At 54.5% G+C, this 22,902-nt stretch overlaps 2 protein-coding genes across 7 annotated transcripts in view; one reads left to right on the plus strand and one right to left on the minus strand.

The window, feature by feature from the left end:
- CAPG (capping actin protein, gelsolin like) overlaps positions 1 to 17,696 on the plus strand; it is a 49,248-nt gene extending 31,552 nt beyond the window's left edge. Inside the window, exons 1-11 of one of the 5 annotated variants that reach the window (XM_080683975.1) lie at positions 2,119 to 2,173; positions 3,772 to 3,919; positions 10,050 to 10,085; positions 10,258 to 10,430; positions 10,516 to 10,670; positions 10,874 to 11,041; positions 12,383 to 12,532; positions 12,911 to 13,003; positions 13,872 to 14,004; positions 16,875 to 16,963; positions 17,524 to 17,696. In XM_080683975.1, coding sequence (XP_080540101.1) covers positions 10,063 to 10,085; positions 10,258 to 10,430; positions 10,516 to 10,670; positions 10,874 to 11,041; positions 12,383 to 12,532; positions 12,911 to 13,003; positions 13,872 to 14,004; positions 16,875 to 16,963; positions 17,524 to 17,589 — 1,050 coding nt within the window. In that variant the 5' untranslated portion in view covers positions 2,119 to 2,173; positions 3,772 to 3,919; positions 10,050 to 10,062 and the 3' untranslated portion in view covers positions 17,590 to 17,696. Of the gene's footprint in view, positions 1 to 855; positions 912 to 1,794; positions 1,857 to 2,094; positions 2,174 to 3,771; positions 3,920 to 10,049; positions 10,086 to 10,257; positions 10,431 to 10,515; positions 10,671 to 10,873; positions 11,042 to 12,382; positions 12,533 to 12,910; positions 13,004 to 13,871; positions 14,005 to 16,874; positions 16,964 to 17,523 lie in introns of those variants that run through there. The other 4 variants (XM_080683976.1, XM_080683974.1, XM_080683973.1 and 1 more) reach the window with 4 other exon arrangements.
- Positions 17,697 to 18,760: 1,064 nt separating this feature from the next.
- ELMOD3 (ELMO domain containing 3) overlaps positions 18,761 to 22,902 on the minus strand; it is a 28,228-nt gene continuing 24,086 nt past the window's right edge. For both annotated transcript variants that reach the window (XM_080683119.1, XM_080683117.1), the window contains 3 exons: positions 21,964 to 22,040; positions 21,549 to 21,676; positions 18,761 to 21,115 (listed from right to left, as the gene is read on the minus strand). In XM_080683119.1, the coding sequence (XP_080539245.1) occupies positions 20,913 to 21,115; positions 21,549 to 21,676; positions 21,964 to 22,040 (408 nt within the window). In that variant the 3' untranslated portion in view covers positions 18,761 to 20,912. The remainder of the gene's footprint in view (positions 21,116 to 21,548; positions 21,677 to 21,963; positions 22,041 to 22,902) is intronic.

A 22,902-nucleotide genomic window follows, 5' to 3' on the forward strand; every position in this document is an offset into this window, starting at 1 on the left:
CATCCTTGTGCCCCGGGTGGGTGCACAGAGGCTGGAACTAAGGTTCTAAGCCATCCGGGAGCCTGCTGGGGTGGGGTGGGGTGGGGGTGGGAGAGCGGCGAGGAGGGGCGATCTGCGGTTCAACTCCATCCCTCTGCGCTGGAGGAGGGAGCAGGAGCCTTGTTTCCCAAGATGCTGTGCCCGTTTACTGCTGTGCCGAAGGAGGTACACACGCGGCCAGAGGTGGTAAGGGATTATCAATGTTTATTAGGTCCTCTGAATACCAGATGGGCTGAGCCCCCACATGGTACCGGCACCCAGGGATGGGGAGGCATAGGCTTTATTTATTTATTTAAAATATTTTTAATTGATTTCAGAGAGGAAGGGAGAGAGATAGAAACATCAATGATGAGAATCATTGATCGGCTGCCTCCTCCATGCCCCACACTGGGGATCTAGCCCACAGCCTGGGCATATGCCCTGACAGGGAATTGAACTGTGACCTCCTGGTTCATAGGTCCACACGCAACCACTGAGCCACACCAGCCAGGCTTAAAGAACTCTTGGCGGGCTTTTTCGAGGGACATTCTCTGGGTGGGTCCAGAAGATCCTGGGAAGGTCTGAAGGGGAAAGGTAATGGTCTTAGCAAGTGAACTGTGGCCTAAGCAAAAGGGAATGCCGGTTGTGAAGTGGCCTAAAGGTCAGTTCCCAGGGGCAGGGGTATTGATTCAATTGATCAGACCTAACAGGGTCCTCCTAGCAAATTATCAGTGTTGGGAAGAGGAAAAAGTCTAGGTTTATTAAGCATCTATTCTTTGCTCATTAATTATAGGATCTATTTTAATCTTCCCACTTATCTTTATGCCCATTTAACAGATAGGGCACACGGAGGCTCCAGGAAATTAAGTCACTTGCCCCAGGAAGCACAGCCAGTAAGTAGCTAAACTGTCCAACTCTTTCCACTGCACCAGTTTACCTGCCCAGACCCTGTCTCCCCTGGGGTGCCAACCCAGATGACCCTACTTTTAATGCCAGCAGTTTGGCCGCTGAGACACTCAGATACCGGCTGCCCCTTTCCCAGACTGCATTTCTTTGAAGAGAACATTTAACTTCCCCTCTTGCTCTGGTCCAGAAATTTTTAACACATGCATTGATTTTGTTTCACTGCTCACACTGCTTCCTCCTACATGGGGCCTGGACCCTGAGGGCTGAGCCTTATTATCTCTAACTAGCCTGCTGACCGGCCCTGGACCGGGGCCTGCCTGTGCCCACGACAGGGGGGCCAGCCCTGGCTGAGCAGCCACGCGTGTGAGGCTGTGTAACTGGGTGCTCACTTTCTCCCGGAGCACACACGGACTCCGCCGCATCCTTCTGCATGGCCTTAGAGAGAATGGAAGCTCCCGGGCTCTGCCTCTGGCTCCCTGCGTGACCGTGGGCATGTCACCCGAGCCTTAGGCCTTAGTTTCCTCCTCTGGGAGGTGAGCGAGTTAGACCAGAGGAGTCCAGGGCCCTCTGATGTGATGTATGCAAGAGGATGGCCCCTGGGTGCAGGCAGAACCACACTTGTCACTGCTGCCCCAGAGGGTCCGGCAAGGAGACCGAGGAGACCTGTGGACTGTAACCGTCGGTGGAGGGAGGAGAAGCTGGCCAGGCACATCTGAAGGGCCTCAGCCTGCAGGACACAGTATAGACTCGTATACCACAGGCGCACATTTCCCATTACCCGTCGGAGGTGAAAGAAAAAATAATGCATTCAAGGCAAAGAAAAGACCAGTCAGGGGAGGAGGAAAAAGTCCCTGCAGAGGCAGGAACCCCACCCAGGAAAAGTGACTAACCCCGTGGAGGCTGGTGCGGGGCAGACGGCCTGCCTGAGGCTGGTGAGTGCAACAGGCCAGCCGGCGTGGCTTTCCTGTCCGAGTGGCTCTTCTCGCTGGTGGATGCCGATCCTGGGGGAGGGGCTGGCAGCTGGCTTTGGCCCCCAGGGAGCTCCCCCCAACCCTGGGCTGGGGTGGACTTCGGCTTCCCTGTGGGTGTCTGGAACCCGAGGGCCTCCGCACCAGCCGGGGTTGGAGCGGGGTGGGGCAGGTGGGTGGGGCAGCCCCCGAGGAGTCAGAAGGAAGTGAGAGGCTGGGGTGGGGCAGGAAGGGAGGAAGCAGAGCCTGGAAAGTAGAAGTAGAAGCAGCGCTGCGGAAAGGTGAAAGGGGGCTGGCCGGGACCCTCTGGCGGGCGCTGGGCTGGCTGCCAGGGTCTGGAAGGAGACGCTCATTGCTGGGAGCCACGGTGTCCTGGCAGCTTTCTGCCAGGCGCCAGGTGCGCTCACCTGACAGGAGCCAGCAGCCGCCCGGAGGAGATGGGTTGGGATCAGGATCCTGATGGGACCTCCTGCATAGGGGCTTGTCCTGGTGTGTGAGTGCTGGCGACAGCCTCCCGAATGAGGCCACCTCCCCGAGTGGCTGGACCCCAGAAGGCCCTCCGCTGGCCTGGAAATGCATTCAGACTTGAGGACACCTGTCCCTAAGACCGGACTGTGGGGAGACTGTAGAGTGGCTGGGGGAGGGGCCCAAGCAGGCCAAGCATTTGAATTCCAGATCCTGCTGAGGATCTGCTGGCTGCCTGGGGTGTGATGAGGGGTGGGGGTGAAGGGGGAGGGGGGGGTCCTATTGGTATCAGGGGAAAGCGCACCGCCCAGGAGCCTCTGGACCCAGCTCGTGAGAATGCCGCTTTCCGGACTGGAGGGTCTGGTATTGTTTGGGGGAGTGGTGGGGACTGTTCCATTTCACAGCTAGGGACACACTGGGACTGGGAGGCAAAGGGGCCTGTTGGGGATCAGTGGAATCAGGGAGCAAGGATACAACAGAGGACTTTTGTCATTTGACAGCCTCCAGGCATTGCCTGAAATGTAAGCATATCAGCAAGCCCCCCCACCACCCGACCCCAGGCTCCAGGGCATGCACCCCCACGCCGACCTATGACAGTCTGACTAGATCCCTGGTCCTGCCTTCTGCCTCGCCTGCTCCAGCCTGTCTCACTCTGTTCAGTCCTGTGCTCTCAGGCTCCGTCTGGTCTAATAGTTGGAGCCCCTGCAGGGTAGCATTAAGGTTCCTTTCTAAGGCTGACACTGGGATTCTGTGCCATCCCCCACCCAGGGGCGGTCTGTCTGCGGTCCCACTGGCTGTGATGGCTCCCTGCTCCCCGGCCCCTCCAGGCAGACCAGGGCCACAGGTTGTTCTTCATTTCTGCTCCCCCTTCCATCCTGCCCGGGGCCAAACTCCCAGCACCGACCTTGAATGGAATTGAGTAGAGCCTTTCCGGGGCTGCTTGAGGAATGCAGGGCCCTCAGGCCTGTCCCCTCCTCTGGCTGAGCCTTGAGGCGGTCAGGTCCTGCTCTAAGGGAGCCTAGAGGCAGGGACTGAAGTGTATGGGCCCAGGGGAGAGGGCTGGGAGAACTCCCAGAGAAGGCCCAGGCCACCAAATGCCCTGGAAGGCTCCTGGGACTTGATATGGGTCTGGGCGTGTGGAGCGGCTTTGATGGGCATGAGGGAGGAGGTGCGGCACTGAGGAGGCTCCGGGAACTGTGGGCTTGGGCAAAGGGGCTGGGAGGGATGGGAGAGTGAAAGGCCGGATGTGAGGTGGACCTTGCGGGTGAGGCTGGAGCAGCAGGCGGGCGGGCGGGGACCTGAGGGGTCAGCGGGGGTGTCAGCTCTGACTGGGTGCCCAAGAGGCACCTGGAATTTCTCAGTCTGATTTTAACTGGTCTGCTATGTGGCCTGTGACATTGGGATTTTTTTACAGCCTTCCAGGTGATTCCAATGCGCAGATAAGTGTGAGACCCAGCTCTGGGCAGTTCACAGGCAGCATCAGAATCCCCTGGAACATACATTCAACGAGCTGGCGCACAGGCCCCCCTGCGGACCTGTGGGATCCAAGTCTTCAGCCTGGGGTTTGGGCATCCCTGTTTTTTGTTTTGTTTTGTTTTTAATATTTTTATTGATTTCAGAGAGGAAGGGAAAGGGAGAGAGAGATAGAAACATCAATGAGAGAGAATCATTGATCAGCCGCCTCCTGCACGCCCCCTACTGGGGATCGAGCCCTGACCTCCTGGTTCATGGATTGATGCTCACTCAACCACTGAACCATACCGGCTGGCCGGCCACCTGTTTTTGTAAGATCCTGAGGTAATCGTAACGGGCAGCCACGGTGGAGAGCGAGGGTGATGACGGAGCAGGCAGCCAAGCCCTTTCATCAAGACGCTGCCGTGGCTCTCCGAGGCCTGTGGGCTGCCTGCTTTTGAGTTGTGGCCTGAGCTCTCCGATCAGTATCTCAGAATGAAAAGGAGCAAAGCTGACGTTGGTCCTCTTGGTCACACCATCTCTGTTCCACTTCGCCCCACTGGCTGGGGCTAGGGCAGTGGCCTCACCACTTCAGGCCTGAGTCACAGGCTGGCTGTCTGTTGCAGGGGATGTGGGCACAGCATGTGACTCTCTGTGGGACAGAGAAGTGTTACAGGTTCCTGCTCCAAACCTCCCCCTCACTGCCTCCCCTCCTGGGGGAAGTGTGGTTCCAAAAAAATGCCTTCAGCTATGTTGTAAGTTAAAGAGTGGAAAAGGAAAGTCATAATTTACATGGTATCTTCCACCGATAGCCATTGCTCCTGTTTCTCCCTCTGTTTGCTCTTCAGACTCAACACCCCCTGCTCTTCTACCACCACCACCCCGCCCCCTCCCCCCCCCCCCCCCCCCCCCCGCCGCCCAAAGACTTTTCTCTGCTTTCCCAGCCCCCAAGAATCTCCTGATGGTGCCAGTTTGCCTCTTCACCCTGAAATTCCTGGTCCCTTACCCTGCACCACTGGGGCTTGCCTTACAAAAATGCTGTTCAGCTGGCGGGAGTGGCCCCGTTGGTTGAGCATCATCCTATGCACCGAAAGGTTGCCGGTTCGATTCCTGGTCAGGGCACATATCTGGGTTACGGATTCGATCCCCGGTTGGGCATGTACAGAAGGCAACCAACTAATGTTTCTCTCACACATCAATGTTTCTCCCCTCTCCCTCTTCCTCTCCCTCTCCTTACCCCCCTCCCCGCCTCTTTCTAAGCATGTCCTCCAGTGAGTATTAAAAAAATTTTTTAAATGCATAAATGAGTGGAACAACAATTTGATGTTTCTTTCTCAAATCAATGTTTGAAAATGCTAATTGTGTTGCAGTACTTGCTGGTGTGGGCTCTGCATTTTAAGCCAAAAAAAGAAACCCTCTAGTCATGGGAACATATGAAAGAGACAGTGAGTGAAGCTGTAGCTACTGCATTTGCTGAATTTTTATTTGTATTATTTAAAAAAAAAAAATGTATTGATTGATTTTAGAGAGAGAGGGAGGGCAGGGGAGAAAGAGAGAGATTTATTGTTCCACTTATTTATGCATTCATTGGTTGATTCTTATATGTGCCTTGATCGGGGATTGAACCCAAAACCTTGGCATATCAGGATGACGCTCTTTTTTTAAAAAGTTAATGTATGTTTAAAGTGCTTGCCTTTAGCATTTTTTCCCTTGAGTAATTTTTGTCCCAAAAAAGTTGCTGTTACCGACCTACAGAGTAAAGATGATGTTCATCATTCTGGCATTTGAAGGGAGCTGGTATATAGAAATGGTAGCTGATGCCCCAGGATGGATGACATTCCTCAGAGGGAGTTTAGACTTAGAGACTTAGTACTTTAGAGAAGGTACTAAGTTCAACGTTAGCTTTAGGGTTTTTTGTTTTCTGGGTTTTGTTTGTTTTTGGTAGATACCTTTTATCAGGTTAAGGAAGTTCGCTAAAAGTTTTTTTCATTTGTTTGTTTTGATACTGTGTCAGGGCTTTGAAAGTTGTGTTTTTTAAAAAAGAATTATATTTATTTCAGAGAGGAAGGGAGAGGGAGAGAGAGATAGAAACATCAATGATAAGAGAGAATCATTGATCAGCTGCCTCCTGCATGCCGAACACTGGGTGGGGATCTAGCCCACAACCCAGGCATACGCCCTGACCGGGAATCGAACCATGACCTCCTGGTTCATAAGTTGACACTAAAACCGGCGGGGCAACTTTTTTTTTTTTTTTTTCTTAAAAATCAGGAATGGATATAGAATTCTGCTGTTTTTTCTGCATCTATTGAGATAAAAATAAAGAGATAGTTAATAGGGTGTATTACATTGCTTGATTTTCAGATGTTAAACAAACATTGCATTCCTGGGATAAACCTCCATTTAGTCATATGTTTTATTCTTTATACTAGTGACCCGGTGCACATTAAAAGGGGATTAATTAGAGGAAATAATTTAATATTGCTATTTGCCCTTTCTCTATAATAGAAGTGTCAGAGATGAAAGAAAATTAGTAAAATGTATATGAAAACCTTCCTCCTGTCAGAGTCTGGGGCACACCATGGAACCCAGAGTCAAGTCCCCGCCCACCCGCATGCACCTCAAAATCGCGTGAGACCCAGACACAGCTGGGCCCCTCCACCCCCGACCCAGCCAGTCCCACCCTTGTCAAGCCCTGCTGGGCAGGGAGGGGGGTGTGGTCTGAGGTCCCCCGGCCTGGTGCCAGAGTGGGGGGCACGGCCTGAGGTCCCCTGGCCTGGCGCTGGGGCAGGGGGAGCAGTCTGAGGTCCCCCAGCCTGACGCCAGGGCGGGGGTAGAGGCGCAGCCTAAGGTCCCCTGTCAAGCCACACAGGGGTGGGTGGAGGGCGTAGCCTCAGGTCCCTGCTGATTGCTTGTTAAGGCTCCTTATGGGAACTTGGCCTCAGCTGTGGGTGCAGCCATCTTTGTGATGGAGTGATGGTCAATTAGCATATTCCCTCTTTATTAGATAGGATTATGGAATTCCATATGCTAAAATTTTGTTAATATTTTTGTGCCTTGTGTTCATGAGTGATATTGATCTAGTTTTCTTTGCTGTAATATATTTATTTGATTTTGTTCTATCAAGATAATGCTGGCAGCATATGATAAATTGAGAAGTGGTCTCTTTTCTGAAAGAGTTTGTATACTTGGTATTATGTTTTCCTTAAAGTTTTAGTAGAACATATCTGGACTTGGAATTTATTTTTGGGGGGCGGGGAGAGGACTTTTTAAGTACAAATTCAGTTTGTTTAGTAGATATTAGAACTATGCAGGTATGCCCTAACCCAGGGGTCCTCAAACTATGGCCCTCGGGCCACATGTGGCTCGCCGAGGACATTTATCCGGCCTGCTGGGTGCCACTGCCTGTCCTGCTTAGCAGCCGATTCGTCCTGGGCCCGCAGTGCGCATAAGAATTTGTTCATAGTTTTTTTTTAAAACTATAGTCCGGCCCTCCAACGGTCTGAGGGACAGTGAACTGGCCCCCTGTTTAAAAAGTTTGAGGACCTAACCGGTTTGGCTCAGTGGCTAGAGCGTCGGCCAGGGGTTCAGTGCAGTTAGAACTGGGGTTCAGTGCAGTCAGAACTGGGGTTCAGTGCAGTCGGGGGCTTCCTTCCCCCTTCCGCCAGAGAAAGTCAGCCAGGCTCTCAGCCGCCCTTCCTCTCTGCGCGCACAAAGACCCTTTGCCGTACCTCCAATTCTCTGTGAGCTTTTCTCTTTCCTTCTAGTTGTAGAATTTTCACTCAGCCAGCTTTCCTGTGGTTCTGGATGGTGTCCGTTCTGTCTTTTAGTTGTAGTTTTGAAATTGTTGTGTGAGGCAGCAGTTTAGGTGTTTACCTATGCCGCCATCTTGGTTTCTCCGACGTTTTGTCTTTTAGTTGTAGTTTTGAAATTGTTGTGCGAGGCAGCAGTTTAGGTGTTTACCTACGTCGCCATCTTGGATCCTCCTACTTATTTACTAGAGGCCCAGTGCACGAAATTCATGCACGGGGGTGTGTGTCCCTCAGCCCAGCCTGCACCCTCTCCAATCTGGGACCCCTCAAGGGATGTCCAACTGCCCGTTTAGGCCCGATCCCAGTAAGATTGAGCCTAAACGGGCAGTCGGACATTCCTCTCACAGTCCAGGACTGCTGGCTCCCAACTGCTCGCCTGCCTGCCTTCCTGATTCCCCCTAACTGCTTCTGCCTGCCAGCCTGATCACCCCCTAACCACTCCTCTGCCAGCCTGATTGATGCCTAACTGCTCCCCTGCCAGCCTGTTTGCCCCTAACTTCCCTCCCCTGCAGGCCTGGTCCCCCACAACTGCTCTCCCCTGCAGGCCTGGCCCCCCTCTCCCCCAACTGCCCTTCCCTGCAGGCCCAGTCGTCCCCAACTTCCCTCCTCTGCCAGCCTGGTCACTCCTAACTGCCCTCCCCTGCTGGCCATCTTGTGTCCACATGGGGGCAACCATCTTTGACCACATGGGGGCAGCCATCTTGCGTGTTGGAGTGATGGTCAATTTGCATATTACTCTTTTATTAGATAGGATAGAGGCCTGGTGCATGGGTGGGGGCCAGTTGGTTTGCCCTGGAGGATGTCCCGGATCAGGGTGGGGGTTCCCTTGGGGTGTGGGGCGGCCTGGGTGAGGGGCCTGTGGTGGTTTTCAGGCCGGCCACACCCCCTGGCAACCCAAGCAGAGGCCCTGGGATCTGGGATTTATTTATCTTCTATAATTGAAACTTTGTAGCCTGGAGCGGAGCCAAGCCTCCTGCTTGCTCCATGGCCGTGGCCATTTTTGTTGGGATTTATTTGTCTTCTATAATTGAAACTTTGTAGCAGAGGCCAAGGCAGGCCAGGGCTGCGGGAGCTTGGCTTCCTCCATTGCCGGGGGCAACCCAAGCCTCCTGCTCTCTCCAGCTCCGTGGCTGCCGCCATTTTTATTGGGATTTATTTATCTTCTATAATTGAAACTTTATAGCCTTGAGTGGAGGCCTGGGCCCACCAGGGCAGGCGGAAAGCTTGGCTTCCTCCATTGCCGGGCAAACCCAAGTCTCCTGCTCGCTCTGTGGCTGCAGCCATCTTGGTTGGGTTAATTTGCATACTCACTCCTGATTGGCTGGTGGGCATGGCTTGTGGGTGTAGTGGAGTGATGGTTAATTTGCATATTACTCTTTTATTAGATAGGATTAATCCTCACCAGATGAGTGAGGATATTTTCCCACCATTGATTTTAGAGAGAGGGGAAGGGAGGGGGAATGGAGAGGAAAAGAGAGAGGGGAGAAAGAGAAAGAGAGAGAGAGAGAGAGAGAGAGAGAGAGAGGAACATCAATGTGACAGAGACACATCAATTGGTTGCTTCCCACATGCACCCTGACAAGGGGTGGGGTTTGGACCTGCAACCCAGGTACATGCCTTTGACCAAGAAACTGATACCCTCCAGTGTGCAGGCTGACACTCTAACCACTGAGCACGCCAGCCAGCTCTGCTCTCATTTTTATTATTTACTAGAGGCCCAGGCCGAAACCGGCAGTCGGACATTCCTCTCACAACCCAGGACCGCTGGCTCCTAACTGCTCACCTGCCTGCCAGCCTGATCGCCCCTACCTGCCCCCCCCACCCCCGCCCGCTGGCTTGGTCACCCCATGTAGCCTGCTGGTCTGTCATTTGGTCGTCCCTCGCTAACCCCCCTGCTGGCCTTGTTGCCCCACGCAGCCTGCTGTTCGGTTGTTACTGTGAAGGCGTTGTGACCAATTTGCATTGCATATTACCCTTTATTAGTATAGATTTTCTTTTTATTATTTTGGGTTTAATTTGCCTTTTTTTTTTTTTTTGGTGGAAACTTAAGTCTTTGATTTTAGACTTCATAACACAAGCAGTTATTGCTTAGAGAGCTGCATTCCAGCCCCATGCCATGCCCAGGTCTGGAAGCAGAAGAGAGGTGTGGCTCAGTGGTCACAGCATGGGGAAGACACTGGCCCGGGAGCCAGACACCCAGTTTCCCTAGCCACTTGCTAGCTGTGTGCCTTTGGACTTAGGCTCTCTGAGCTTCCGTTTCTTTGGCAGCATCATGGAGCCAGGTGTTCATGAGTGATACTGTACTCTTGGAGATGAAGTAGCTGACGAACATGAAACCACTTGGCCAACGTGGAGGGCCTTTCCAGACCACTGTGAAGGGTGGTCGTCATGACATTTGTAATAATAACGGCGTCTTCTCTCTTTGCAGATCTGGGAACAGCATGTACACACCCATCCCCCAGAGGTAGGCTGTGCACCCCATCCTCTCCCACCCCTCCCCTCCTTCATTTCCAAGGCTGCCTCTCCTCCCAGCACCTCTCCTCCCCACATCGCAGTCCCCGGGCCTGCCCAGGTCTCTCTGCTCCAGGCCGCTTCTCTCAGGCTCTGGCCGCTGCCAACCCTCTCTCCTCCCACAGCAGTTCTCCATTCTCGACATCAGTGCAGGACCCCGGCCTGTACGTATGGCGGGTAGAGAAGATGAAGCCGGTGCCTGTGGCCCCCGAGAACCAGGGCATTTTCTTCTCGGGGGACTCCTACCTGGTGCTGTACAATGGCACGGAGGAGTTCTCCCACCTGCACCTGTGGATAGGTGAGGGCCTGCAGGGTAGGGGGGTCGGGCCCCCAGGCTGGCGAGGGTCTCACGGGCCTGGCCCTGCCCCCTCCCGCCGCCCCAGGCCAGCAGTCCTCGCGGGATGAGCAGGGAGCCTGCGCAGTGCTGGCCGTGCACCTCAACACCCTGCTGGGGGAGCGGCCTGTGCAGCACCGCGAGGTGCAGGGCAACGAGTCCGACCTCTTCATGAGCTACTTCCCGCGGGGCCTCAAGTACCAGGTCAGCCTGCCCTGCGGCTTCTCTCCAAGCCCAGCCCCGCCCAGCCCCGCCCAGCCCCTTCCGGCTGGTCCTCACCCTGCAGGAGGCCCAGGTGTCCTCGGGGCTGGGTCCTCCCCACCTGTCTGCCCGTCTCCCAGTGGGATGGGGTGCGGAGGGCACTGGGCCTCCCGCCAGCCCACTGAGGCTAGCCACCTGGGCTGCAGGAAGGCGGCGTGGAGTCAGCATTTCACAAGATCTCCGCAGAGGCCACCCCAGAGGCCATCAGGAAGCTCTACCAGGTGAAGGGGAAGAAGAACATTCGCGCCACGGAGCGGGCGCTGAGCTGGGACAGCTTCAACACCGGGGACTGCTTCATCCTGGACCTGGGCCAGGTGGGTAGGCAGGGCGGGGTGGACCGCTCTGTTGGCACCGTCTTTTGAAAGGGCAGGGACCAGGAGACTAGGGGAGAGGGAGAGCAGCTGAGCTGCTGTAAGTCCATTCCAAGTGGGGCCGCTCCAGCCATTAGAAACATCTGTGTATTCAGGACAGAATCCTCCCTCTGCGGTCTAGCCATGCCTAGGGCACACCTCTGGGCCTCTGAGTTAGCTGCTGCCAGACTATTCATTCACTTCCTCACTCATCCTTTCACTCAGTGAGTCGTGATGGCCGCTCTGAGCCAGCCCGGGCTCCACTAATTGCTTGCCCTGGGGAGGCAGCCATGACGGCCTGGCCTGTCACTTGCAGTAATCTATGGCAGGATGTGATGAGAGAGGCAGTGACCGTGCTGGGGGAGCTTGGGAAGGGTGGGGCTCTTAAACCTGAGCCAAAGCCATTGACCCAGGAAGGTGCCTTCATGGAGGGGAACTGCCATTCCAGGTGAAGGGACAGATGAGTTGAGGCACTGAGGCAGGGAAGGGTATAGACATGCCTGCCCACAATAGGGACAGGGTGGGGACAGGAGCCATGGGATCAAAAATTACTAAGAAGGGTGAGACCCAGGTCATGAGGAATCTGACTATGGTTGGAAGAGTCTGGACCACATTTTTTTGTTTGTTTTTAAATAGTTCATTGATTTTTTAGAGAGAGAGAAAGGGAGGGAGAGAAGCATCTATGTCAGACGGTAACATCAATTGGCTGCCTCCTGCACACCTCCTATCAGGGATCAAGCCCACAACCTGGGCATATGCTCTGATTGGGAATCGAACCAGCAACCTTTCGGCACATGGGACGATGCCCAACCAACTGAGCCACCCTGGCCAGGGCTGGACCGCATCTTGTGGTGCCGAAGATTGTGGGCAGAAATGGAAGGAGGACTAGAAGCAATGAGATGGAGGCAGGAGGACCAGCTTGAGAGAGGGGATGAGGGCTGTGCCTGGCAGGGGTGCAGGTAGGATGCTCAAGGATGGCATTCACCCATTCACCCATTCATTCATTCATTTTGTGCCTAAATATGTGCCAGTCTCTGTTTTAGCGCTGGGCATACAGCAATGAACAAAGCAAAGCAAAACAAAACGAAACACTCATGTCCTAATGAAGCTTACTTTCTAGTCAGGGGCCATAGATTATACACAAGATAGAGATGTGGAAATATATGCTGATAAGTGATCTGCAGGAAAATAAAGCAGGAGGGAGACGAGGGGCGGGGGTGGCTGGGCAGAGAAACACTCTTGCAGGTGTTGTCGTTACCATGCTCAGAGAAGCCTTCCTTAACCGGGCCGCCCCCTTCCTGCCAGAACATCTTCGCCTGGTGCGGTGGCAAATCCAACATCCTGGAGCGCAACAAGGCTCGGGACCTGGCCTTGGCCATCCGGGACAGCGAGCGGCAGGGCAAGGCCCAGGTGGAGATCGTCACCGATGGGGAGGAGCCTGCCGAGATGATCCAGGTGGAGGGGATGTTGGGATGGGAGGCCTCTGCTTGGAAGCTGCGAGACAGGCTGTGATTGGCTGGGGGCAGGAGGGTAGCTGTGATTGGTTGGGGGCAGGAGGGCGGTCAGTGGAGGAGTGGGCGGGGGCGTCTTGGCCACTGCTCGTGGCTAGTTCACAGGGTGCCGTGGTGTGGTTCAGCATAAAGTACCCCTGTGGGCGGATGTACCAGTGGCCTGGCAGGTGGGGTGGCCTGGACCCAGCCCTCATCTGTGCTGGGTGCCCTTGTGCAGGACAGTTTGCCCCACCCGAGGCCGTGGCCCTGGGCGAAACAGGTTGGCAAGGTCTGGGACAGGTGCCAGGAATCCCTGGGAACCTAGTCTTCCTGACTCCTGCAGGTCCTGGGCCCCAAGCCTGCTCTGAAGGAGGGCAACCCTGAGGAAGACCTCACAGCTGACCAGACTAATGCCCACGCTGCGGCTCTGTATAAGGTGGGCGTCCGGGGCCTGCCCTGGGACCAGGCAGGGGTGGGTGCAGCGGGGCTGAGGGAGAGGAGAGCGCAGTGGGAAGTCTGGTCCGGGCAGCGGGGCAGTTTACCCAGGGCTGGAGTGAGAGGAGGATGGGAAGGTGGATGTCGGGCCCTCCTGAGGAGATAAATGCTACTCCACTTCCGGCCCATTCTTGGAGAAGGACATCTGAAGATGTTTTGAATCTTTGCATTTATTTGTCATGTGGACTCCACTTAATTTCCAAATGGATTTGGGGCCTCTGGGCTGCAGTGGTGAGGGTGATGGGAGGCCTGCGGCTGCCTGGATTTGCCTGGCAGAGCCTTCCTCCCTGTCCCATCGGCTTCCCCAGCCTGGGCAGGGGGTGGGGCCGTGGTGCAGGGAGGCAGCTTCCTCCCTGGACCCTGGATGGAGGTTAGGACTGTGTGTTGGGGGGAGGGTGATCCAACACGGCTCTTTTAGTCTAAAAATAGCCTTTCAAACTGAGAGGCAACAAGCATTTTATTTGAGATCAAAAGAATAACTATTTGGGATACACTGATCAGGCAGAAGCCCAAATAGGGTTCCGACTAGGAGACAAAGAAGGCATTTCTGTTGGAACAGATGTCAGTGATGCTCATTCTGAACGTTTTAATTTTCAGTCTTCGTAGTCACTGGTCCATCCTCATCATATCTGCTTTCTTGTTACCTTTGCAAAGGGTTCTTTGGAACCGTGTTGTGTGGGCCAGCCTGAAGGTCACTTTGCCCTGTTGAAGGTTTGAGGTATATGTGTGAGGCAGCTCCTCTGGGACCTCAGCTTCGGCTCCGTGTGAACGGGGCTGTGTTGACACTATTCTGGCACATCCTCCCCAAGGTCTCTGACGCCACTGGACAGATGCACCTAACCAAGGTGGCCAACTCCAGCCCCTTTGCCGTCGAGTTGCTGATACCTGATGACTGCTTTGTGCTGGACAACGGGCTCTGCGGCAAGATCTACATCTGGAAGGGTGCGTGCGATGTCTCCACGCCAGGCAGAGGCCGGCCTGCTCTGACCCCACAGGCTTCCCGCTGGAGGGCCCGCCAGCCGCCTGCTTCCAAAGAGCCTCCAGACCCAATACTCTGGGCCTGCCTCCAGGCTCCGGCTTTCTCTTTTCTGTTCCCACACCCTAATTCTAAAACTTGAGCATCTCTCACGATTGCCGGAGGGCTGAGGGCCTGTGAAAACAGATGGCTGGACACCCCCTCCCCCCATTCTGATTCACTAAGCACTAGGAGAGGGGGAGCAGGTGTGGGGGGCCCCGGGAAGCTCCCAGGACCCTGGTCCTGCCGTTCTGCCTTGAGGAGTGACAGGCATTTTAGATAAATTGACTCACTTCATGCAGTGGGCAGTGAACTGGGAGAACTTGTTTTTCCAAGGGACTGTTTTGGTTGGACATAGAAGCACTGTTGTGCAGAGGCCTGTTCCTTGGTCTGACTCTGCAATGTTGAGACAGAGCTGAGTGTCTGAGCGATACTGGCAGCTCCGTATCTTCTCCGCACTTGTCTGTTCAGGAGCGCGTCTTACCTCCCTGGCCAGGTTATAAACGTCTTGAAAACAGACACCGTATAATCTCTAGTGTCTTGATGGTATATTTGCTCAACCCAGGGTCAACCAAGGCCAAGAGACACTCGCAGTCCCAGCCTGGCCAGGAAGATAGAGAGGTGCTGGGTGTTCGAAGTGTGGCTGCTGCTGGGCAGTAATGCTGTTGCTTCAGGGAAGGGGCTGGAGCAGTAAGCAGCCTGGCAGGTTTCTAAGAGTTAAAGTGTGTGTGTATGTGGGGTGTGGGGGGGCTGCCTTTTCCCTCCTACCACAGGGTTCCTTCCTATGGAACCAATTCCAAGCATGGGCGGCGGGGCGGGGGGGGGGGGGGGGGCGGGGGCTGGTGTGCAGACCTCCATGGGAGTGTAATTAACCCCAAGCAAAGAACCAAACAATTTAGGGAAGAGAAGAAAAAACAAACTTGCCAGCCAGGAAGATATCTGGAGGGTAGCTGGTCAAATGACAGAGAAGGATACGCCACATTAAGTTAGATAATTTAGCCCTAGCCGGTTTGGCTCAGTGGATGGAGCATCGGCCTGCAGACTGAAGGGTCCCGGGTTCGATTCCGGTCAAGGGCATGTACCTTGGTTGCAGGTACTTCCCCAGTGGGGGCTGTGCGGGAGGCAGCTGATCGATGTTTCTCTCTCATCGATGTTTCTAGCTCTCTATCCCTCTCCCTTCCTCTCTGTAAAAAAAAAAAGTTAGATAATTTGTAGCTAACTGGATTGTATAGCCTGGTTGGTGGTGTTACCAAGCAGGGGCACTAAAGCCAGCACTATGGCACTGGCTTTAAAAAATATATATATGATTTTTATTGATTTGAGAGAGAGAGGGAGAGAGTGAAACAGTGATGTGAGAGAAACATTGATCAGATTGGTTGCCTCCTGTATGCACCCCAGCCTGGGATCAAACCACAAACCGGTATGTGCCCTGACTGGGAATCGAACCCGTGACTTTTCAGTGCATGCTCAACCAACTGAGCCACACCAGCCAGGGCAGCACTGGCTTTTGAGGAAAAAAAAAAAAAAAGATTTATTGGGAAGTCAACCAGCAAGGAGATAGGAAGCAAGCCTCAAATTGCCTCCCAGATCGAAGTTTGGGGAAGGGGGGGCATTAAGGGAAGGACAGTCTGGCGTGTGGAGCGCTGGCCGGGCAGGTTTCAATCGGAGGGCTTCAGCACCGGATCCTTCTGGACAACAGACCCTTAGATTCTGAAAGGATTCAGATGATCACATTCCAGTCAAGTCTCAGCTTTTTGGTTCCATGAGGTTGGGGGTGAAACTTTGGTTCTGGGTGTTATTGCAGGTCAAAATTCTCTCCTGTGCATGCCTCGGCTGCATGACTTAATGATTTTGTTTTGTTGACACCAGTATCGTTAGAAAGAAGGTAAGGCCAGCTTGAGCTGGTTCTGCAGTTACAGTGTTAATGAACGAAAGTCAACGCGGTCGATGTAAAGACGTGAATCAGGCTGCATCCCGTCTAGTAAACGGAACGCTGTGCAAATGGAACGCTTCTCTCGGGGGACAGGGAAGTGAGGAGAGTGGATTATCCCAGGCCAGGGCGCCTTCTCTTAGGGGGCGGGGGTCTTATCCAGCAGATGCCTCACTAGTGCTCACCAGGAAATTCAGGACGATTGATTTCCGAATTCCACACCTGGGAGAGGCGGACACTGCAGTGAGGCAGGCACTGAGTCTCGTGGGGTTTACCACACGGGATTCCGTTTGGGTCTGCTTGTCTTTTGTGCTGGAGAGCCAACCACGGTTGACAATATTGTTGCCTTGGAAAATGCCTTAAGCTGGGGCCCATTTGTGTTAAGGGACTGCCTCTAGGAGAGACTGGATGGCTCTGGGTCTTCCTTCTTGTGCTCTTAGTTGGCATCACTATTAGGCCTGTGTCGGCTATCTGGCATTATGGGAGTAAGACTGCAGTCAGTCACACCCTTTGTCCTAGTCGGTGAAGGCTTGATAACAGAACGTGGCAGGCCCAGGAGGCCAGGGGTCCTGGGGTGCAGCCATGGCTCTAACATCACGAATGTTCCATGAATGTCCCCGGGTCTGATGGAGAGTGGATGAGTGGGCAGAAGGGCACTTTTCATCTGGCTCAGCCACCAGGCTGGGAGAAGCCTCAAGGGGCTGGCTTTATACCGCCAGAGAGCTCAGCAATCCTATCACCTCCTGGCCCACTTATTTTTAAAGTTACCAGCTATTCTGGGGACCCCCTGAAATTTCCTCAAGAAAAACGGCAAGTGGGCTAGAAAGGGTTCCTGATCTTTTGAAAAATCTCCTTCCTGTGGTCCAGGGCGAAAAGCTAATGAGAAGGAGCGGCAGGCAGCCCTCCGAGTGGCCGAGGACTTCATCTCCCGCATGCGGTACGCCCCAAACACGCAGGTGAGGAGACACCCATGCCCCAGACCCTCCTCCTGGGACACCTCCCTTGACCTGCTGCCACTCAGACAGGACAAGAAGGGCAGGAAAGCCTCAGGCAGTGAGAGACAGTCCGGCCTCCCTACCAGACCCACCCAGCGGGGAAGCTCTTCTCAATCCTTGAAAAAAAGTAAATGTTATTTTCCAAGAGGATGTTGGGCAGCATTCCCCTGGGAGCCGGTGTGGCTTTGAACAGCTTGTGCACTTCTGGGACACTGTCCCAAGCTGGTACCCCTTCTCACCCCAGCTCGGAGACTCCACATCCATTTTGAGGGGAGCTGATAAGGCTCATCTATAATTGGTGCATCACACAAACTGTTTGCCTGCGTCCTGGAAGCAGTCTGTTTCCTCAGCCGTGACCTGTAGTCTTTCTCAGTTCTTATCTCCTTGGAGGAGCATCCTTGGCCTGGACAGCAAGGGCACTGAGGCCTGGTGCCCAGCCCCTCCCTCCCTGGCCCCGCCCTTCCCTGGCGGAGGCAGAGATGGCATCCTTGTGAGCAAGTCTCCCCCTGCTGTCCCTGCAGGTGGAGATCCTGCCCCAGGGCCGTGAGAGTCTCATCTTCAAGCAATTCTTCAAGAACTGGAAGTGAGAGGGCCATCTCGCTGCGCACACCCCGTCTGCTTGCTCTTCCTCCTGCCGCCTGGTCAGTGCCGAGGTGCCCCTGCGAGATGTTCAATAAAGGAGACAAGTGCTTTCCCCGCTCTCCGCCTGCACTGCTGCCCTGGGCTCACTCTCCCCGCCCCACCTGCTCACCTGGGCTCATTCCCATGCTGGGGGGGCGTGGGACCCAGGGGACAATCTCTCCCCTCCGAGGGGCCAGCACTGGCTTTTCAGGATTAAGGCAGAGGGGCCAGGAGTCCCAGTAGGCCTGGCAGGTACTGTCGTGAACCCTATAGGGAGGTGGCACAGCGCCAGGCTCAGGATCACTTGCAGCCAGAGGCTTCAGATCAGTCTCATGTTCCCAACTGGGAGAAGGTTGTGGCAGCCGGCTGGGGCTGCCTCTCCATCCGAGCCAGCATTTCCTCAGCTGCCCTAATAAACCACGGCTTCCAAATGATGCATGCTCGCCAGGCAACAGCACCACTCTCCCTCCTGTGCAGAAGTCTGGCGTGTCACTTCACGGCACATTGTGTCATGTATTACTAGGGCGCCTGAGTTCATGCTCTTGTGTAACAGGTGGTGGCTGGAATATCAAAGAGGCTAGATAGCTAAACAAGGGGAGAATGGAGTGGCCCCAAAGCGGTCCCATCCTGAGCGCATGACCCAGGGGGACGACAGTGAGGCAGGGCTATGTGAGCCTAGACCACAGTGCGAGGCCTGGCCGGGCACTCTGTGCTGACCCAGCTCACCCTGGGCCCTTGGGGCTATGTGGCTTCTGAGCTGACATGCTTGCTCTTTCCATTCTAAAGAGAAGTTCTAATCAAGTTCATCTTGTTGATTTTGTGCCAAGAGGCATAAAAAACCAGCTCCCTGAATATCCACCTTTCTCTGCACAGTCATCCACCTGACAGCCGACAGAGCATGTGCCAGGGGGAAGTTTTTTAAAGAGCACGACTCTGCTATCTTGACCTGAAGCTTCAGGGATGCTTTTTAAAAGGGAGAGTTGGGGGCTGCACCAGACCTGTAGTTCTGACATTTTTGGGGTTGTGAAACATTTTAAGTCTCCCATGAAAGGCCTAGGCAGGCCTTTCCCTGCCAAAAAATACAGATTAAGATTTTTGCATCTACTTTTTCATTTTTAAAAATTTTTATTTATTTTTAATCCTCACCCACGAATATTTTTTTTATTGATTTTTAGAGAGTGGAAGAGAGCGGGAAGGACAGAGAGAAATATCAATGTGAGAGAAACACATCGATTGGTTGCCTCCTGCACGAGCCCTGACCAGGGCCCGGGCCAGGGAGGAGCCTGAAACTGAGGACATGCCCTTGACCAGAATCGAACCTGGGACCCTTCCATCTGCAGGCCAACGCTCTATCCACTGAGCCAGACTAGCTAGGGCTTTGCATCTTCTTTCAGAGTTTTTAGAGACTAACAACCCACCCCCACTCCAAACAGTCCATCAACAGAGCTTGATCCCTGGACTGTGTTACTGCTGTGAAGCTGTGAGCGCCCCGCTGTCTGAAGTGTTGCACAGGGAGGGTGTGGGGAGAGGGCAGCTGCGAGGCCGCTGGCCTCCCTTCCAGCGAGAGGCCCATTTGTCTGGGCCCTGGCTGCTCGGGCTGAGTGTGCAGTCAGGTCTGCTGAGAAGCCTGGTCTCAGAGCAGGTGGAAGGAATCTGCAGGAAGGAACCACTGAACCCGACTCCGAAGTGGAGGCTGGGCTGTGGCCCTTCTGCATTCCAACCCACCCATCTCCCTGCATCTCTGCTGGTCAGCTAAGCCCGGACTGGAGGAAGGATTAGTCAGGTCCGACAAAGATGACACCGGCACACTGCAGGGCCCGTTGCCAGCCCCACCAGGCATCCTGCTGACTGACAAGTTCCCTTCCACCCTGGCGTGGCCATGTGTCAACCCCACCCCTGTGATGGCCCCACCTCCAGAGGGTCAGCCTTGGAGAGGCCTGCAGGGGCTAGACAGGGTCTTCCACGCTCTACTTGAGGGAGGGCAGAGGACAGGAGAGCAGTGTAGTGGGGCCCCCGCCCCAGGTCAGGATACCCTGGCCTGGAGGCTGTTTTGTGAGTGAAGGAACAGCCAGCTTCCCCAGAAACAAACTGTGCAGGAAAAAACCAGTGTGGGCACTTCATACCAGTCCATTTTTGTTGTTAATCCTTGCCTAAGGATATTTTCCCACTGATTTTTAGAGAGAGTGGGAGGGGAGAGACAGGAACATCGATGTGAGAGAAACATCAATTGGTTGCCTTCTGCATGTATCCAACCAGGCCGGGGATTCAGCCTGCAACCCAGGTATGTGCCCTTGACCAGAATCGAACTCGGGACCCTTTAGTCCATGGGCCAATGCTCTATAGTGAACCAAACTGGCTATGGCACACCAGTCAATCTTAACAAGAGCTAGGTTCACCTCGCCTACTGGTTAGTGTGCAAAAGTCTCTGGACCTGCAAGTGCAGGGTGGACCTCACGTGAACTCAGTGGCGTTTGGTGAGGGCACAGCGCCCTCTCCGGGAGCCCTGACCAGGGCCTTCACCCGGTAGGAGTGCCTGGCTCTAGCAGGGCTTGGGGAAGGCACAAGGCTTGTCTTGGAGGAAACACGTGGAAACCTTAACCCAGAACAATTCTTTTATTCGGTAACTGCTGATTTCCTCCTTCCCCCAACCAGGCTAGAAAACCATCTGTGATGGGCACCACACAACCGCCCTGGGGAAGCCCAGCTGGCAGGCAGTTAGGATGGGCAGCAATGGAGACTCGGCCAAAGGCCCTGTTCTGCATCTAAACAGCGGGGAGGAGAGGAGATGGGGCAAATGCAAGGCCAGAAGTCCCCCCCCCCCCCCCCCCGCCCCTGCCCAGGGGTTCTTATACTGGCCTGGTGGATGGAGGAGAGGAAGGCGGGCCCAGCTGTGGCCACAGGCGTCTTGCTCTGGTTCATGCTGCCCCCTGTTGGCTGCTGCCACTGCCACCTCCCTTCGTATTCTAACTAGACACTATGTCCCTGTCTGGTCCCTGTCCCATGGCCACCAGGGGTCTGAAAGCCCTACCTGGGGGCGTGTGGAACATCCTGATGGGGCTCTCCCACCTCACGATCCATTCACTCTCACCGAGGTGACCTGGAGCCCAACTCAGATGACAGCAAAGGAGGCAGATCTGTAGGGAGTGCGTCAAGTCTGACTGCCCCTGTGTCTCATGAGGAGGAGATCCTTGGCTCCCCTGACCAGGCCTGGGAGCTTCCATGTCCCTTCTGCTGAGATGGGAAGGGGCGTGGTCCAGCCAGGTGTTCCTGACATGGTTTGCCTCGGCGGTCAGACCGGCCACGTGCCTTCGGATGAGTGTGGTGGCAGGTCACACACGCCTGTGAAAGTGAGGTCCTTGCAGTGAGGGGCTGGTGCCCCACAGCACTTCTGTGCTCCCAGCAAGGAGGTCTGTCCCTTCGATACTCCAGCCAAGTAGATCTCCAGGGTCTTGAGCAGCCGCCGTGGGCTCTTCTTGGCCAACACTTCCAAGTCTGGAACAGAGAGCATTGGGAACAAAAGGCTTGAGGGGGCTTTGGATGCACAGTCCAGGCCCAGCAGCTCTAGGGAGTGCCCCCAGCCCGGGTCCTATGGAGAGAGGTGAAGGAGACCTCTAAGATGCGGAGCTCACCATGGAGGGAGATCAAGGGACCACAGGATCCACAGGGACCACACACTCTACCTTGCCCAGGACAACTGGGACTTAGAATAGTCAGAGTCCACTGTCGGACCCAGCTTTTGATTCAGAAAATATTACCACTGGTATAAGGGCAGAAAGGGAGGAGGGGTGGCAGACAAGGGAGAGCTAGCAGGCTCCAGAGGGTGGGCTGGAAGGGAACTGCAGCCAAACCCGTCTAGTCACCACCCTGAGGTCCCTAAGCCTGGGGACGCCCTGGAAGAGCTAGGCCTCCCCAGAAGAAAGAGCACCTTTGAGGACAAAGCCTGAGTCTGCGATGGTCTTCTGCTGCGTCTTCCAGACATGAGCGAGGTGGAGGAAAGTGGCAGCATAGAAGCTGTTCACCACTGGGATCACCTTCTGCTGCCGATTACACTCCCTGCAGGAAGGGAGGTGATGGACAAAGGCTGGCACCTGGGTGCCCTTCCCCACTACCCTCCCAGGGAGCCATTCCCCAGGCAGCCTTCACATCTGAGCTCAGGGTTGAGATGGGCTGGCAGATGGGTACAGTGCACATGGACGTTGCCTACTGCCCCCAGAAGCCAGCGGGTGAGGAAGGAAGCTGGGGAGAATGAGGCAGGGAGGGAGGGAATCAGACTCTGCTGGGTCCTTCTAATCAGCCGGTGGGGTCGCAGGGGCGGGGCGATGAGCAGTGGGAGGACTCACCTGGAGAGACACTCCTCTCTTAAGGCCTGGATTGCGATGCGGGTGATATTCACAGACATCAAACAGAAGGGGAATTGCTGGAATGGAAGTGGCAGGTCAGTGGCAACCAGGTCTTGCCTTCTGTGTTTCCCTCTTCCACAACCCAGCCTGGCCTACAGGGATTAACAACAGCATAGCCCAGAGGCAGCGTGGATGTTACGGATGCTTCCACTTAATTTTCACAATGATCTTCCCGTCTCACAGATGAGAATACGGAAGCTTTGGTGAAATACCTTTCTTAAGGCAGCGGAACCAGGATTCCAACTGGGTTAATTCACTCCAAAGCTGGTTTGCATAACCCCTGGGAGAGTTCTCCCGCTTCTTCAACATCCCAACCCATGAGCTCTCTTGGCCTTCACCAGACCTACCCACGTGCTGCCAGGGACCACATCACCCCTGGGGTTAGGATGAACACGAGAGAGTGAGGCCCAGGTGCCTAACTAACTATATAGGTTCTTAAAGTCTCTTCTTCCCTTTCCTAGGCTTCTGGTTATTTGACTGCTCATAGCACTTCATCCAAAATCAGACAGAGAAGGTGCAAGTGCGTAGAAAGTCAGCCTTGACTTGCTGGACACACCATCTCTCAGCATCAGAGACCTGCGCACTCCCGAGAGGCGGCATGGAGTCCCACTAGCACTTCACCAGGGTGGGCCTCAGGATGCCCTGCAGGGTCCACCTCAAAGCTCTATTTTTAGAGGAGCAAATTACTTCCTATTTAATAACCAAACCAAACCAAACCAAAACACACACACACAAAGAAAACAAAAAACATAAAAGCAAAAGCAAATGAAAAACGTTTTGCAGGGGATTTGCAAATGTCACATGTTAGTTTTTGTTGTTGCACGTATACAAGGGCATCCACTGAGGACAGACAGACCAGTGCATTCCATAGTTTAGAAC

The sequence above is a fragment of the Plecotus auritus genome (assembly GCF_963455305.1).
Source record: "Plecotus auritus genome assembly, chromosome: 8".
Classification (NCBI taxonomy): domain Eukaryota; kingdom Metazoa; phylum Chordata; class Mammalia; order Chiroptera; family Vespertilionidae; genus Plecotus; species Plecotus auritus.